General features: G+C 33.6%; 1 protein-coding gene across 1 annotated transcript in view; it reads left to right on the top strand.

Annotated features, from left to right (window-relative positions):
- DMD (dystrophin) overlaps positions 1 to 19,022 on the top strand; it is a 2,517,447-nt gene that overhangs the window by 1,060,771 nt on the left and 1,437,654 nt on the right. Inside the window, exons 29-31 of the mRNA XM_012638704.1 lie at positions 12,585 to 12,695; positions 13,116 to 13,289; positions 16,321 to 16,476. Of these exons, the coding sequence (XP_012494158.1) occupies positions 12,585 to 12,695; positions 13,116 to 13,289; positions 16,321 to 16,476 (441 nt within the window). The remainder of the gene's footprint in view (positions 1 to 12,584; positions 12,696 to 13,115; positions 13,290 to 16,320; positions 16,477 to 19,022) is intronic.

Genomic DNA, 19,022 nt, shown 5'->3' with positions numbered 1-19,022 from the left:
TTTTCTTTGATATGGCAAAAGGTCCAATAATTTGTTTATGTAGTTCTCTTTATTCCATGAAATACTTTAGACAGCTACAGTTTAATTTTGCTTGCCATTTTCTGTCATTAATTTGATATATAAGAATGGTCTGATGAGGTAAATCATGATTTAAAAGAAAAATCCCTGCCCTCTGCTTAGTTAATTGTAAAATGCTACATTGAAAATGTCATTAATGTTTGATTGATTTTTTGTTTTATAATATTGCCATTTACCATCTTTAATGGAAAAATGGTTATTTCCATTTCACTTGTTGTTTTCTTCCCTACTTTAAATATATAGTGGTAGTTATGAACATAATTACTGTATTCCCAAATGTCTTTTTAAATAATGGCATGATGATGTAATTTACTTTATGTTGTTTCACTTCTTTGAAAAAAATCTAGTGATTCTGAAAGGTATTAGATTGAGAACTCCTATTAAAGCATGCATGGTGTTCCAAATCAGTAGCACTGATTTGCTACTTTCTTTTACTTAGTTTCTTAGTTTCTAATTATATGTGAAGCCAGCCTGATAATTTCACAAGATAAGTCATTTTGTTTGTTTTCTTCAAATGCTCAACATCCATATTCCAGTAGATTTATATATTAGGTGAAAATATAACTCAAATTGTACATTCTTCAGATCTTTAGGAGAATTTACAAATCTGGTAGCCAAGTATAGAAAGCATTTTCCTTTGGATTAAATCTTCCATCCCCAATGTTTTCTTCTACAATATTACTCTTTTCATTGTCTGATCATAATGTCAAAACACACATGTAATGTTTGTCTTTTTTTATTGGATATATTTTTAAATAGGAGATTGTTTATTCTTCCTAGAAGTTTCCATAATGCTGTTATTTATGCAAGTCACTTATCTATTTCACAATAAGCCTACCCTAAAGTTATAAGCGTTTTTATAATTATGTGGATCCAGAATAAAACTCTGATGAGGTTACATAAAATAGATAGTAAAAGTTATCCTAAGTACATACTAAAAATTAATTATCATTTGAATGTAATATTTGGGGAATTAAATTGTAAAGGCGCTGGCTAAATATATGTAATACATATTATACAACTTACCTAAAGCAGAATCAATTTGGAAATATATATTTATCTTAAAATTTTAATAATGAATTGAATTATTGTTAATGATAAATTAAATATATTGGATAGCTTTTCCCAAGGTGAAATACTCTGCCAAATAAAGCAAAAGCAAAAGGATAATTTGAGCAAAGGATTATATCCCTCTTGGTTATACAAAATGTACATTAATATATAAATATTCTGAGAAGTTCTATGGTACAGACACATGTTTATCTTTAATTTCCAAAGCATATTTACCTACTGGGTTCTTTTTTATGCATGATCTAGTTAATTCATAAAGAAATTTTGACCTTTAATCATATTGGAACAGTATTATAGACATGAGAATTTTGCTAGAAATACCTATAAATTATGATAAAGTTTCACTTTTACATGATGTTAAACCATCATTTTTTCCAGTGTTAATGATTTTACTGGTAGTGACCTGTCTACAAATACAGAAACTCATCCTCTCAACAGTCTATCTAACTACTTGATATAAATATGAACATTTCAAATTCCATATAGTGATTTGTACTAAGTTCCAAATTGCCCAATCTTCCTCTCACATGTTACTTGGCCCTTCATGTCCCCTGGCAGCAGATAAAAGTTGAGTGTTTGGATATGTGTTTGTAAGTTATTGTTGTTCCTATTGTTTATGAGTCACAATAACAGTATGATTCATTTGTAAAAAAAAAAAAAGTGGAATTTATCTTCAGAAGATCTGTGTTTCAAATATTACTTAGGCTATTTTGCTTGGTTATGTAATGTCAAACTTCTAGAATTTTGAGGAGCAGTCTTTGACAAAAATACAGTGCAAATTGCAAAAAGAAGATTAAATGCTGGATCATAAAAGGATCTCTTGCAAGTCAGGGGCACTGAAATTTAAGGTTCAATTCTAATCCCTCCTCTGAACAGTAATTCTTACTCTCCTATATCCTGCCTTTCCTTTCATAAAACTGAGCATACCCACTCTTCATGCCCCAAACCTAATCTTTGCTACCTCGGTTCCTGCAGCCTGAAATAAGATCCCATATCCTAATTTTCCCTCCAAAACCACTTGTCAGCCATGTGCAATTAAAATTATGTCAAGTTCTTAAAATTTTACCAGACTATACAGTATATATATTTATCTTCTTTTTGATCACAGAGTATAGGTTATTCTATTATATTAAATATATTTCTGCTTCGTAATTTACTTATATCTCTCATTCTGCCTCCCTAGAATAAAAGTTCCTTACGTATAGAGACAACAGGGATTTTATGTATTTTTTATTTCAAAATATTAGGGGATATAAATGTTTTTGTTACGTGGATACGGTGTATAATGCTGAAGTCAGGGTTTTCAGTGTGCTCATCACCTGGATGATGTTCATTGTACCTGATAGTAAGGTTTTATTCCTCACTCTCCCCCCATACTCCCCCATTCTTCATTTCCAATGTCCCGTGCATCTCTTTGTGTCCATGTGTACCCATCTGTTTAGCTCCCACCTATTAGTGATAGCATGTAGTGTTTACTTTTCCATTCCTGAGATACTTAATTTAGGATAATGGACTCTAGTTCCATTCAAGTTGCTGCAAAAGACATTATTACATTCCTTTTTATGTCTGAGTAGTACTCCATGGCCATGGTATGTGTGTATATGTATGTGTTTGTGTGTGTATATACACGCACACTCCACATTTTCTTTATCCACTTATCAGTTGATGGACACTTATGTTGATTCTATGTTTTTACAATCATGAATTGCGCTGTGACAAAAATTCGGGTGCAAGTGTCTTTTTAATAAAATGATTAATATTCCTTTGGGTAGATACCCAGGAGTTGAATTAGTGGATTGAATGGTAGGCCTACTTTTAATTCTTTGAGAAATCTCCATAGTGTTTTCCATGGGAGTTGTACTAGTTTGCAGTTCCACCAACAGTGTATAACTGTTCCTTTTTCTCTGCATCGACTCCAGCATCGGTTGTTTTTTGACTTTTTAATAATGGCCATTCAGACAGGGATAAGGTGGTATCTCATTGTGGTTTATTTTCATTTCCTTGATGATTAGTGATGTTGAACATTTTTTCATGTGTTTTTTGGCCATTCGTCTATCTTCTTTTGAAACAATTCTGCTCATGTCTTATGTACTCATTTTGATGTGGTTGTTTGCCTTTTTTCTTGCTGATTTTTTGGAGTTCTTTGTAGATTCTGGCTATTAGTCCTTTGCTGGACATATAGTTTGTGAATATTTTCTCCCATTTCTCCCTGTTTCCTCTGTTGATTATAACCTTAGCTATGCAGAACCTATTTAATTCAATTAAATCCCATTGCCTTTGTAGTCTTAGTCATAAATTCTTTGTCTAGACCAATGTCTAGAAGAGTTCTTTCAGTGTTTTCCTCTACACTTGTTATGGTTTCATGCCTTACATTTAACTCTTTTATTCACCTTGAATTAATTTTTCTATATGGCGAGAGATAAGAGTCCTCTTTCATTCTTCCACGTGTGGCTATACAATTTTCCCAGAACTATTTACTGAATAGGACATCCTTTCCCCAGTGTATGTTTTTGTCTGTTTTGTCAAAGATCAGTCGGTCATAGCTATATGGTTATATTTCTAGGGTCTCTATTCTGTTCCATTAGTCAATGTCTCTACTTTTATATCACTATCATGCAGTTTTGGTGACTATAGCTTTGTAGTAAAATTTGAAGTCAGTTTATGTAATGCCTCCAACATTTGTTCTTTTTGCTTAAGATTGGTTTGACTATTTGGGCTCTTTTCTGGTTTCAAATGAAACTTAGGATTGTTTTTTCTAGGTCTGTGAAATAAGACGTTGATATTTTGGTGGGAATTGCATTGAATCTGTAAATCACTTTGGGCAGTATGGACATTTTAACAATGTTGAGTCTTGCAATACATGAGCATGGGATGCTTTTCCATTTGTTTGTGTCATCTGCAATTCCTTTCATTGATGTTTTGTAGTTCTTCTTGTAGAGATCTTTCACCTCCTTTGTAAAGTATATTCCTAAGTATTTTATTTTCTTTGTAGCTATTGTAAATGTTATTGAGTCCTTGTTTTGATCTCAGCTTGATTGTTAGTATATGGAAATGCTACTGATTTACATACTTAGATTTTGTAACCTGAAACTTTGCTGAATTTATTTATCAATTCTAGGAGTCTTTTGGTGGAGTATTTAGGGTTTTCTAGATATAAGATCATATTATCAGCAAACATGGAGAGTTTGACCTCTTTCCCAGTGTGGATGCCCTATTTCTTTTTCTTTCCTGATTGCTCTAGCTAGGACTCCTAGCACTCTGTTGAACAGAAGTGGTGACAGTGAGTACCCTAGTCTTATTTCCAGGAATTTATCCATTACCTCTACATATTCTAGTTTATGTGCATAGAGTTTTTTGTATTATTCATAAATGATATTTTATATTCCCATGGTATCAGTTGTAATGTCTCCTTTTTCATTTCTGATTGAGCTTATTTGAGTCCTTTCTCTTGTGTTTCTGGTTAGCCTGGCTAGTCATCTATCAATTTTGTTTATCTTGTTAAGGAACCAACTTTTTGTTTTGCTGATCCTTTGTATTGTTGTTTTGGTTTCCATTTTGTTTAGTTCTGCTCTGAGCTTTGTTAACTCTTTTCTTTTGGTGCCTATGGGTTTTGTTTGTTCTTTTTTAGTTCTTTGAGGTGTGACATTAGTTTCTTAATTTGTGATCTTTCTGTCTTTCTGATATAGTTTTTTAGTTCTATAAGCTTCTGCCTTAGCACTGTTTTTTCTGTGTCCCATAGATTTTGAAAGCTTGTGTCCCCAATGTCATTCAGTTTGAGGAATATTTTGATTTCCATCTCAATTTCATTGTTGACTCAAGGATTGTTCAGCAGCAGGTTGTTTAATTTCCATAACTTTGTGTGGATTTGAGAGTTTCTTTTGGAATTGATTTCTAGTTTTACTCCACTGTGGTCTGAGAAGATATATGGTATTATGTTGATTTTTTTGAATGTGATGACATTTGTTTTGTGGCTGAAGACATGATCAATCTTGAAAAATGTCCCAAGTGCTGATGAGAAGAATGTATAATCTGTAACTTTGGGGTAGAATGTTCTATAGATGTCTGTTAGGTCCATTTGCTCTAGAATGCCATTTAAGTCCAGTGTTTCTTTGTTGATTTACTGCTTTGATGATCTGTCCAATATTTCAGTGAAATGTTGAAGTCCCCACCAATTCTGTTGCTACTCTTTGTTTCTTTGCTTATATCTAATAGAATTTCTTTCATGAATTCAGGAGTTCCTGTGTTAGATGCATATATAGTTAGGATTATTATACCTTCTTGCTGAGTTGCTCCCTTTTTCATTATATAATGACCGTCTTTATCATTTTTATAACCATTGTTGATTTAATGTTGATTTTATCTTATATGAGAATGGCTACACCTGCTCGCTTTTGGTTTCGATTTGCATAAAATATTATTTTTATTCCTTTACCTTGAATTTGTGTGAGTCCTTGCAAGTTAGATGTGCATATACTCAGGTTGTGATTTTTCATTCAGTCAGCCAATCTGTATCTTTTAATTGGAAAATTAAGACTATTCACATTCAGTGTTAATATTGTCATGTGAGATACTGTTTATCATATTGAATGATACCTTGTTGTTTTGTTTCCCCTCTTGTGCTACTTCTTTATAAGAGCTTTGAGCTTTAACTTTCAGGTGTTTTTACACTGGTTGGTATCTATTGCCACATTCTATATACAATGCACTTTTGAGCATTTTCTGTAGGTTAGGTCTAGTAGTGACACATTCATTTACTGTTTGCTTTCTGGAAAAGTCTTTATTTTTCTGTAATTTATGAAACAATTTTGCAGGAGACAAAATACTTGGCTGGCAGTTGTTCTGTTTAAGAAGACCAAAATAGGGCTCCAGTCCCTTTTGGATTGTAAAGTCTCTGATGAGAAGTCAGCTGTTAATCTGATGGGTTTTCCTTTGTAAGTTAGTTGTTACTTTCATCTTGCAACTTGAAGGATTTTCTCCTTCATTTTTACTTTGACCAGATTGATGACAGTTTGTTTTGGTGAGGTCCTATCTGGTATGATCCTTCTAGGTATTCAGTGACCATCTTGTATCTGGATATCTAAATCTCTGGTGATACCAGGGAAGTCTTCCTCAATTATTCCCTCAGATAGGTTTTCCATACCTTTTGCTTTTTCTTCTTCTCCTCTGGGATATCTATCATTCTTATATTGGCCCACTTTGCATAGTCCCATATTTCTCTGAGTGATTGTTCATTCACATTTTCCTTTTTCTGCGTCTTTGACTGAGTAGGTTCTTTTGAAAGCCTTGTCTTCAATCTATGAAATTTTTTCTTCTACTTGTTCTAGCATGTTGTTGAAGTTTTCTGCTGTATTTTGAAATTCCCTAAATGACTCTTTCTTTTCATTAAGTTCTGTTATATCTTATGTTGTCTATCTCCTTAGCAACTTTTTCATTTTCTTCATTCATGTCCCCAAATATTTTTTTTTTTTGCCTTCTTTGTGTAGGTTTCCAACATTCTCTTTCATCCTATTAATCTTATTTTACATCCATCTTCTGAATTCTATCTCTGACATTTTGACAATTTCCTTTATGTTGGGGTTTCTTGCTGGAGACCTATTGTGATCCTTTGGGGGTGTAAAAACAGCTTGTTTTTTTCATGTTGGCAAAGGTCTTATGCTGCTTCCTTCTTATCTGAAACCTCTTCTGTCAGTTCAAGACAGATAAGTTTTCAATACACCTGTTCTCCTCTGCTGGGAACTCTCCTACTTAGTGAAAAGGAGAGGTTCCTGGCTGATACACTTGTGTCCTACTCCAGAAGATTGACCCAGCAGGAGAGTAGCAGATGTACTGAGAGCCTTGAATGCACCTGTTCTCCTATGTGGTCCCATTTGCCTGTGGTGCCATAATTCAAGCCAGTGCTGGGGGATATTCATATGGAGTGGAGGGTTGGTACCCGGGACACTGTTGGAAGCTTGGGCAGAGGCCTGGGCACGTCCTTCTCCATTGAGGCAGGTGGTGTGTACATTTGCTCTGTTTGGGCCTCCTTGCAGTGGTGGCAGTGGCAGCTGGGTGAGACATTTAAGCAGTGACCACAAATGTCAGGGCTGCAAATGTTCCCACTGCACAGTTCTAGGGATAGTGGTTGTATGCATGGGTGGAAGAAGCTTTTGGTGGGTGGGTCTGCAGCAATATGCAGGGGGAACTGCCATGGCCTCTGTGCATCACAAGGCATGGTTAGAGTCACCAGTGTGCATGGTATGGCATGTCACTGGGCTGACAACATGTGCAACACTTTGGTGCTGTAAGCTCAGAATGGCATCTGTTATGGTGACCCAGGATCAGAATCCAGTGGGATCCCACTGTGCCCACTGTCTGGTGCAATGCTGCTGCAGACTCCAAGCAGCTCCCTGACCAGTTCAGAGGCCTTCTGTGGTGGGGGAGCCCCCTTATAGCTTGGGTTGCAGTGTCTACTGGGGGAGTGGAGAGCCCAGGGGATCTCTACTCTGACCCTTTCCCATGTGTGGACACTTCCCTCCGTACCTTTCAATTTTGCCAAGTGGATCACCCCACTTTTCTCTCCACTTTGTGTGTCTCCAGTCATCTCTCTAATGACTCACAATACTCTCTCTGAGATGGTTCATCCATAATGAACGTTTACCTGTAACTTTCAGTCCTCTCCTTGAGAGCAGTGAGTGCAGACTGCTTCTGGTCCACCATCTTTGGCCCAGTGACAAGAGTTTTGTTCTCACAATATGGAATTGAGTAGTAGAGGCTGAACAACTTGTTTATTGAATTGATTTAACTAAATGTTATACATATACAAATAAGATTAAATGTATGTTTTTTCTGACAAATATTCATTTGGTGGTAATTTTGTTTTTAAGTCATAATTTAAGAGGTAATATATTTATTTAAAGGGCATTGAGTTTGCTATTTCCTAGCTATGATATCTGGGGCATGTCAACATTTTACCTTCATTTGTAAACAAAGATAATAAATACTTATGTTAATTTGATTAGAAGGTGGAAAGAATTATATAAAGTGTTAGTACATAAACTCAAATGTCTGCTCCGGTGACAATGATAATGATGATGATTTCTTTCTGTGCTCTCCTCTTACCCCTCTTGTATAAAAGGTGCAAGGACTATGTGCATATTTCATTTTCTCCTCAACTATACCTCGGTGGATGAGGGATGAAAAATGTTTTAAAAAACATGTAGACAGACACTGATACAGATGTCTAATTTTGTCCCTGTAATCTCTGAATATCTTTTCATTTTTTTCTCATCAGTTTCCTTTCAGTTTCCACAATGGCTATTCAACTTTCATTACTTTGATTAAGACTCTTCCTTTACCTTCTCTGTCATACTCAGCAGATACCAAGTGTCTTGTCCTTATAAGGAGATTATATGTAATATCGCCAACAATTTATTAGTAAATGTTTGTGCAAACAACTTGGACAGGTATTTTACATATACCATGACATCAAAAATTTTGACCTAAACTACCGTAGTCGTCTACTAAAGATTTGAGAGTCTCTCAGATACGCTGCCTAAAAATTATGATGAAGTCTCATTGCTGGCTTTTAATTATCATTCTCAGGCTAGAGATGAGGAAATTGAGGCTAAGGATGAAGTTTAGTGCTTTGCCCAAGTTTGCAAGTCAGAGCCCTGAAATTTAAATCCTAATTTCTGTTAACACTATTCCATTCTGATTCTCCTAGAGCATCAAATAAGAAGCACTCAACTCTGGCTTCTCCACGTCCTAAATTATTTTTATTACTTAGCTTTAGTTTCTGAAAAATGCCATCTCTTTTCCTGTCAATATTTTCCATTGGCCCTGACCTTTGTTCTTCACTCCAGTTCCCTTTCTTTCCACAGGACTTGTCTAATGAATTATCTCCTTACATTTTTTAAAAGAATCACTCCATCCATTGGCTCCTTTAATTAATACATAGCCTAGCCTTACAAGTGTTCAAGACTGATTGATCTGAATTTCATTATGTGTGGGGAAAAAGTCTTCAAAAGTAATTTAAATTATTTTTATAAGAATACTTCTTGATCCTTAATCAGGTCAGCCCTTGAAATTCTGATTTTTGCTCTCATCATCTACTAACTCTATTCTAGCTACAGTGCTCATTGAACAGCTAATGTACCCTTGTTACTACTTATCTCATTTGACCCGTCTCAGAATTGACATTGTTGACTTCACTCTCTCATTTTTAGAATTCTCACATCACTTGATTTAAGTGGCACTCTTTCTCTCTTTCTTCATTTTTCCTCCTCTTCTTCTCTTAGGCTGTTCCTTTTCTTTTTTTGGTGGTTTTCTTCTCTATATCACTTAAATTCCTATGTTCTGCATGGTTCTCTCTTTACCCTCCCTTCCTATTTTCCCTTAATGTTTTAAAACACTAAAGTAAATATTAATACATATTGTACAAATGTACGCTGCCTCTCTCTTTTCTTTCTCTCTCTCTGCCCCTCTTCCCTTCTTCCTCCTCCCTTTCCCTCCCTTTCTCTCCCTTCCCCACACACATGCACACATCTATAGTGACTAATATAATGCAAACTCATTTCAAAGTAGTACTGATTATAGTAACATTTTATCCCTATCAATTTCCTTAGTTATTGGATTAAATATTGGCAATAAAACTACTATTATCTGTGATTCTGATCAATTTTGAATTTTAATATCTACATTCCTGTTCAAAATAGTAGAAACCATTCATTTAGGACATAAAGTTATTTAGTGCATGATTTCTAGCTGCATTTCTAGTAATATTCCTGCCCCATTCTTTATACACTTCGGTGCCCTGTCTCCACATATTGTTTTTCTTCAACCAGAATTTCTTTTGATTGTGTAACTCCTTATCTCCTAGAATTTCTAGTATACTATTTAGGACTTTTATGGACAAGTAGCAACATTAAATTAACTAAAGCAAAAACAAAAATGGGGAAGGGATATTTGTCATAAGGGTACAGGGATGTATCATGGAAGCCAAGGGCAAAAATAAAGTTTTGACTCAGAAAGGGACTAAAACCTGTGTTTTGGTTACTTGTAATAGCCATTTGTCATTATCTCTAATGGTTTTGTGAATTGAGAAAACTCAGCTGAATGATTCTCTCTCTTAGGGTCTCTCATGTGATTTTATAGTTAGTTGTTAGCTAGTACTGTAGTGATCTGAAAGCTCAATGTGACTGGATGTCCAAGATGGCTCACTCACATGGCTAGCAGTTGTCAGCTGAATGCCCACCTGTAAATGTTTACTGAAGCCCTTATCCATGACCTCTCCATGTCACTTAGGTTTCTCAGCACATGATATGTTGAATGGGTTCCAATAGGAGAGCACCCTAAGTGTCAGTTCTCCAAAATGACAGAAGTGGAAGCTCCTAGGCCAGTTAAGGACTTTTGCCATAACTGACAGAGCATTACTTGTGCTGTATTTTATTGGTTAAGGCAGTCAAAGGGCCAATTCAGATTTAAAGAGGCAAATAAATAAACTCCACCTTTTGATGAGAGAGTGGTAAGAGGATCATGTGGTGTGGTAGCCATTGTTGCAACCATTGTTGGTAAATACTATCAACTTCAGCCTATGATTAGAAGCCATTGGTAATTTTGCTACTACGTCTCTTTCTATACACCTACTTCTTTCTTCTTTCAATGCTCATGGACTTTTGCTGTTCCTCAATCTACTCTGAAAACTAGAGACTTCATAAGCACAATTCCTTAACATGTATGACATAATTCTAAGCACTCACAGAGTTTCACCAGACTCTCTTCTGTCAGTTCTAAATTTCTGAGAGAGAATCTGATGGATTTATCTTGGCATAATCATTGTCCATGCTCTAATCACCCATGACTTGAGGTGGCCAGGACTGTGTGGCACAGACATAGCTTTTATTGGCCCATCTTTTTGAGAGGGTGAATATTTCCCAGCTGTAAGATCCTGGCCGAAAATCCCTGAAAGCATTTCATGCTCTCAGCAGTGCTTACAAATTATTCAGGATTCTACTTTAACAACACCTCCTCTGTGACATCTATTAACTCCTCTATACAAGTGTCACTCTACCCTACATATTCCCATCAAATTTTATACATTCTGTTGTATTTCTTACTCTAGTTTTATATGCATAGGTGGATCCTTAAGCCCCAGATTCTATGTTTCCTGAAAAAGAGCACATACCAGTATTTTGCGTGCAAGGTAGTTATTCAGCCAATGAAGATATTGTACATAGTAAATTAAAAATGATATTAATTTACATGAGTCTCATCTCTTATTTATTTTAAAGCATAATTTTAACTACTTGAATAATTCATAATTAATTTGCTTTTATAATAATTAGTATCAATATGCTAAGAAATAATATTCAGGTATGTATGGAAATTTATAACGTTGTATCCTAAGGAATTCCTGAACCATTTAGCCCATTTTCTTGGGATAATTCCCATTACTCAGTTTAGGGCTATAGTTCTCTTTGGTAACTGCTAAGCAAAACTGATATTATTGTCTAATGATACATACCAGAATTGACTCCAATTAGTGAAAATAAGTTTAAACTAATATACATTATACAAATTGTTTTGCATGATAATTTTATTGGTCATTGTGGTATAAGTTAATCAGTTTCTTCTTCATGATAATTTGACAATAACTGAATTTTAAATTAGAATAATTTTAAATTAGAATAATTTGACTACTAGATGATTTTTGCTACATCTCACAGAAAGAGATGAGTGAATTTATTGTTTTGGTATCAGTATGCTGCAGGATTTGACCCATGCCTGTAACTGGCTCAGAAATTCATAAGTCAAATACAGACATACTTTTTAAATAGAACTCGATAAAAATATCTTTATTGAATATAGAAAATATAGACATTTTTGTAGTTATTTAAAATTCAAAAATCAATATCTGTAGGAAGCCATTAAGTATCTGTCAGACAAAAAGCAGTACCAGTTGAAGCATTTAATTTCCCTTTTCTGGATACAGTTTCCCTCAAGTTTAACTGAAACATGGCACAGAATGACTGAGTAAAGATTGCTATTAAGGAATATCATTCACATGAAACTTTCTCATTATATCTTATCCTTGTCACAGTTAGCTTATGTATAAAGGTTGCATTCTTGTCTTTGGTCAGATTTGAATATAATTTCAAAGATAAAACAGTATCAATTCTATTTATTATTAGATGATTGTAGTTTTCTCCTATTGAAAATTATATCTGAAATAACTGTTATTATTAACTCCAAATGATTATTTCTTTTTCTTAATAGCCCCAATAGGGGAGAAACAAGGCATTTCAATTTGTGATAAGTAAAAATATTTATTGTCATTTTAAAGGAGGCTACATTTTAGTATTTATTTAGGAAGAGTTCTGAATTCCATCTTCTTGGAAAGTGAGTTCTTTGCAATAACATGCAGAACATGCTGACTAATAATACCATTGTCTCACCAGAAAATCCAATCGGATTTGACAAGTCATGAGATCAGTTTAGAAGAAATGAAGAAACACAACCAGGGGAAGGAGGCTGCCCAAAGGGTCCTATCCCAAATTGATGTTGCACAGGTACATTTTGTTACATAAACTAAAGAACTTGTTTTAGTTGGATGTTAAAATATAGTCTAGTATATATAAGGCAACTTGATTATTAGTAAAATTGGGATCGAGGGCATTATTTTAAAACTACGATTTGATGTCTAAACAATATGGGGTTTTTTTGCCTTCTACATTTTAAAGATAAAACAGCTTAATAAAGCACCTTTTATTTAGTATCACATTAAGAAAAATTACTGAATTGTTCTCCCAAATGTGTGTTTCCTTTGCATTGAATAAATGGAAAAAGGGAGACGGCTTTATTTTTAAAAAAATGTTTATTTCTTTATATCTTTAGTAATAAAAGAAAATATATTAGCAAACATATGACTGGTTATTGTTTGGAAGACAAAATTAAAATTAAATTTCTGCATCCTTACATTGTCCTTACAGAAAAAATTGCAAGATGTCTCCATGAAGTTTCGATTATTCCAGAAACCGGCTAATTTTGAGCAGCGACTACAAGAAAGTAAGATGATTTTAGACGAAGTGAAGATGCACTTGCCTGCGTTGGAAACCAAAAGTGTTGAACAGGAAGTAGTACAGTCACAATTAAATCATTGTGTGGTATGTATTTCTGGTGGCAAGTATGCAACTACTTCTTGACTTTCCTTATTAAGAAGTATTTGATGATCCTCTTTTATGGTAAAAATTGTTTTCAGACAACTGTAATAATTATATTGTATAATTTTAGAATTAAGAACAAAAATTGATGCAAGTGTATTGAGAGACAAGAACTTTTACTGATATAGTAGCCATGTAATACCTAGTCTTTTTTGAATCTGTGATTCTGCTAGGGACTTTGTAGAATATAAAAGGGTGTCTCCTTTGTTTAATTCTTGTGGTACTTTGAATATATTTTTAAGTGGAAATCCACAAAGGAAATATATTAATCTGAAAACAGCAACAACAGCAGTAGCTACAACAATAATATATATTCCAGAAATAATGAGTGCCAAATAAGCTGATTTACAGAAGTCATCTCTAATTCTCAAGGCTACAGATTACCTGAGAGAATTTAAAGACAAACATCTGGTAAAGGGCAAAGCAGGGTCCAATCCGGGTACTCTTATTCCAAACTCTAACATCTCTCCATTAAATATCAATGTTGGATATACACTGAAATGCCACCAGACAACACAGCCTGTAGCAGAAGTTATCATTAGACTTGGACTATCTAGTAGTGTCCTATGTTGTAATTATTGGAAATTTACCACATCAGTGATTCCTCTGACAGCATAAAGTTGAGGTATGAGGGTATATACTAGAGTAATATAGGTATTATTGTAACTCTACATGAGCTATGGATCATCAAGGTAGAAATTCACATGAAATGAAAACACTAAATGTTATTAATATTAAAGGGAAAGGAAGCCTATTTAGTACTTTGTGTTTTAAGTATTGTTTCTGTATCTACTCCATAATATAAATGAAAAGTAAACCCCTTTAGGTAAATTTTAGTCATATCATTAGGAATGGGAAAATATCTCTTTTTAACAAACATTTTAAAATAAGTGTACATATTTATTTTTGAAAAATTATGCAGTGTTTTATATCCAATAACATTTATTCATATTTTAGGCTCAATATTAGTGCTATAATTACCTTAAATATTCTCACCCCCAAAAAATAAATTTTGAATATAATGATATGCAATGATTAACTAATATTAGCTGAGTAATGGTGGGAATACATGGAGATATATCTTAAACTTTGCAAAAGAATTGAAAGAAAAATGACCCAAGTATACTATCTTCCTGACTCATATTTACAAAGTGAGATCTGTTCAGCCTCTTCTCAGAACCAGTCTCTAATGTTAACTCATAAAACTTATCTACCAGTAAATATGAGCTGAAAACAACCGTACCTGTGCCCACATTCTGTTCCTGTACCCTGTACCCGTACAAAGGAAACAGCTCAAGGTACTTGCTCAATTTGTTTCTTGTTCTGGTTTAAATGTCAGGACCAAGTCAAGTAGTTCTTTCATAAGACAACTTTTAGACTTTTCATTACTTAAGTTGCTTTGTGGCTTATACCATAACCATGGCCTTCTCTTCAAGACAATTTTGTCTATTAAAAGTCTTACTGGCACAAACATAAAGAATATTTCTCCTCCTTGTTTATAAATATTTTCTTTACCTATCAAATGAAATGATGTTAATAGCTAACAGTACCTTGAATGAGCTTTCTTCATAAAAATAAACTTTTTTCAAAGTTTAAAAAGTAAATCATTTGGAATAATCTTTGATTTCAAAATTCACATAGTTGATTCCCAAACATAACAATTAATGATTTCAATGTTTCCAAACACACCGACGTTTTTACATCTTCTGTGACAAAAGTAAAATGAAGTAAAAAAAGAATTCCTCTACAAAACTCAGAAAAAACTGACAATTATTAATAAATGAATATTAACATCGACCATCAAAAGAAGGGATTAAGATGAAAATAGATTATCCATGTAACCCTGATTAATCAGATAATTGCCCAGCCTTTACAAAATGTTTTGTTTTAGACATTTATTTTAAACCGAAAAGAGAAAAAAACCCTCAATTTTTGTTCTAGTTCCAAAAAACAATTACCTACTAGCAAACTTATTTCTACGTAATAGTAAAATAAGTATTTATCATTCAGACTTACCACTGAACAAATAAAAGCAGCAATGTATAATGTAAACTATTATATACATTTATACATATATACTTATATATATGTACATACATACTTATATATATGTACATACATAAAAACATATATTTCTAGAAAAATAACTACAGAGCAAAGTTTCGACACCAAGTGAAGTTGGTGGTATACTGATGAGCATAGCTATCTTCCAAAGTTATGACACTTGTCTCACAAGGCTTTGTTATAGCAACCTACTCCTGTGAAACAACATGTGAGTGCTTTATAGATGTGATATTCATGTGAGTTTTAAATAATATTTTTATATCTGTTTATATATTTCAACAGCACCATTAAGAAATTTGCATAATCTAAGTAACACATTTAAAACTACCGCCCTTCTTTATATATGATATAATATATATTAAAATTATGATCTGAAAATTTTGATGTTTTACCCCACTAAAACATAAGCACCATGAGAACAACAGTGAACGTGTGTATCTTGGCCACCACTGATTCCCCAGTGACTCAAATCCTATCTGGTACGTTGTAGGCACTCAATAAATACCCAGTGAATGAGTGAATTAATTTATTTAAATTCATGGCTCAAATGATATAAGTTTAAAATTTAAAATAGAAATCATGTAACATTTAGAAATGACCATTATGAAATTGGATTGAAATATATATGTGTGTATATATACATACACACACACATATACATAATGCATTCTTAAGAATAACTGCAAATTATGCATGTATGTATTTGTGTTTATAATTGTAGATAAAAACATTAAATCAATAGAACATGCAAAAGCTACATATCTACCACAGCTGCAAAATACTATTCTATTAAACCCTTAGACATTGAATACCAATTAAGGGACTACCTACCTTATTTCTTTTTGTTAATGATACTGTGAGTTAATTTAACACTGTTGCTTATTATGTTTTGTTTTATGTTTTCACTTAGAACTTGTATAAAAGTCTGAGTGAAGTGAAGTCTGAAGTGGAAATGGTGATAAAAACTGGACGTCAGATTGTACAGAAAAAACAGACGGAAAATCCCAAAGAGCTTGATGAAAGAGTAACAGCTTTGAAATTGCATTATAATGAGCTGGGAGCGAAGGTGCGTGCGTGCTAAGACCACAAACACTACTTTCCACTTTACTTATAATTTGTAAATCAAGAAAGCATGAGGCAGTAAATTATGTAAATTATGTACAATTAGAATCTCCAAATTTTTTTCTCTTCTCATATATGTACACACACAGATATATTTCCATGTGAATTCTTATTAAGAAACAGTAATTAATCATTGAAGTTCTGCTATTCAGTGCAGATTGAAATTATTTCTCCATATGGCCAAGCCTTTCATGATCTACCACACTTGGCTAATAAGATAGCATGAATAACCAATTACATCCTATGGCTCTGTAATTATTTTTATATTATTTCCCTGATCAAAGTCTTATGACCAACTCCATCTCACTGTTAATTAAAGATGCTTACTTACATTGATAATGGAGAGGCGGAGATGTCTCTATCTCCTCTTTCCAAAACTGTGGGATGTCTAGGATAATCATCTCACTTCCCTCAATACAAATAGTCTATATAGTTTAGAGCTTTGATGATTTAAAATTTTGCTAGTAAGTTGACACTTCACTCTGTTGATTGCGTCCTTTACTGAGCAGAAGCATTTTGGTTTTATGCAATCCCATTTGTCTATTTTTTTTTCTTGTTGATGCCTGTGCTTTTAGAGTCATATACAAAAAATCTTTGCCAAGAACAATGTCAGGAGGCTTTTTCTCTATATTTCCTTCTAGTCATTTTATAGTTTCAGGTCTTACATTTAAGGCTTTAATACATTTTGAGTTGATATTTGGATATGGTGTGAGATAGGGATCAATTTCATCTTTCTGCATGTGGATATCCAGTTTGACAGTACCATTTATTGAAGAGACAGTCCTTTCCCTGTTGTGTGTTCTTGGTGCCTTTGTCAAATATCATTTGATCATAAATATGAGGTTTTATTTCTGGACTCTTTATTCTGTTCCATTGGTCTATATGTCTGTTTTTATGCTAATACTATGTTCTTTCAATTACTTTAGCTTTGTGGTATATTTTGGAATCAGGTAATTTGGTGACTCCAGCTTTGTTCTTTCCTTAACTTTTTAAAAGTATTATGGGTACATATTAATCATATATATTTATGGGAAACCTGTGATGTCTTGATACAGACATACAATGTATAATGATCAAATCAGGGTAATTGGGGTATCCATAGCCTCAAGCATTTATCATTTCTCTGTGGTAAGAACATTCTACTTCCACTCTTTTAGTTATTTGAAAATATACAATAAATTGTTATTAACTATTGTCACACTATTGTGCTACTGAATACTAGACCTTATTCACTTTAACCATATTTTTGTACACATTAAGCATCCCCAATTTATCCCCTCCTCTCTGCTTCTGGTAACCATCATTCTACTCTCTGTCTCTATGAGTTCTTTTTTTAAAAATTTTTAGCTCTCACATATAAGTGAGAACATACAAAGTTTATTTTTCTGTGTCTGGATGATTTCACTTAACATAATGTCCTCCATTTACATCCCTGTTGTTGCAAATGATAGGATTTCATCCGTTTTATGGCAGAATAATATTCTCTTGTATATACGTACCACATTTTATTTATCCATTCATCTGTTGATGGACACTTAAGTTGATTCCATATCTTGGCTATCGTAAATAGTGCTGCAATAAAAATGAGAGTGCAGGTATCTCTTCCATATACTGATTTCCTTTATATATCAAGCAATGGGATTGCTGGGTCATATGGTAGTTCTATTTTTAGTATTTTGAGGAACCTCTATACTGTTCTCCATAGTGGTCAGACTAATTCACACTCCCCCAACACTGTACATGGGTTCCCCTTTCTCCGCACACTTGCCAACATTCATTATAGCCTGTCTTTTGGATAAAAATCATTTTAATTGGGATGAGATGATATCTCACTGTAGTTCTGATTTGCATTTCTCTGATGATTGATGATGTTGAACATTTTTTCATATACCTGTTGGCCATTTATATGTCTTCTTTTGAGAACTGTCTATTCAGATTTTCCCCATTTTTAAAATTAGATTTATTTTTTTCCTACTGAGTTGATTGAGCTCTTTATATATTTTGATTATTAATCCCTTGTCAGATGGGTAGTTTGTAAATATTTTTCCCATTCTGTGAGTGTCTCTTCACTTTGTTGATTGTTTCCTTTTTGTGCAGAAGGCTTTTAGCTTGTCCAATTTTGCTTTGGTTGCCTGCGCTTTTGGGATATTACTCAAGAAAACTTTACCAAGACCAATTTTCCTGGAGCATTTCCCAAATGTTTTCTTCTAGTAGTTTCAGGTCTTAGATGTAAGTCTTTAAAGATGTGTACTTGATTTGATTTGATTTTGTATATGGTGAAGGATAGGAGTCTCATTTCATTTTTATGCATATTGATATCCAGATTTCCCAGCACCATTTATGGAAGAGACTGTCCTTTCTCCAATGTATGTTCTTGGCACCTTTGTCAAAAATGAGTTCACTGTAAATGTGTAGATTTATTTCTGCATTCTCTATTCTGTTCCATTAGTCTATGTGTCTGTTTTTATGCCAGTTTTGGTCAAGATAGCT

This window comes from Propithecus coquereli, unplaced genomic scaffold (genome assembly GCF_000956105.1).
Source record: "Propithecus coquereli isolate 6110/MARCELLA unplaced genomic scaffold, Pcoq_1.0 Scaffold132, whole genome shotgun sequence".
In the NCBI taxonomy this organism is placed as follows: domain Eukaryota; kingdom Metazoa; phylum Chordata; class Mammalia; order Primates; family Indriidae; genus Propithecus; species Propithecus coquereli.
Note: the sequence above shows the minus strand (reverse complement) of the source record. Positions and strands in the feature narration are given on the sequence as shown.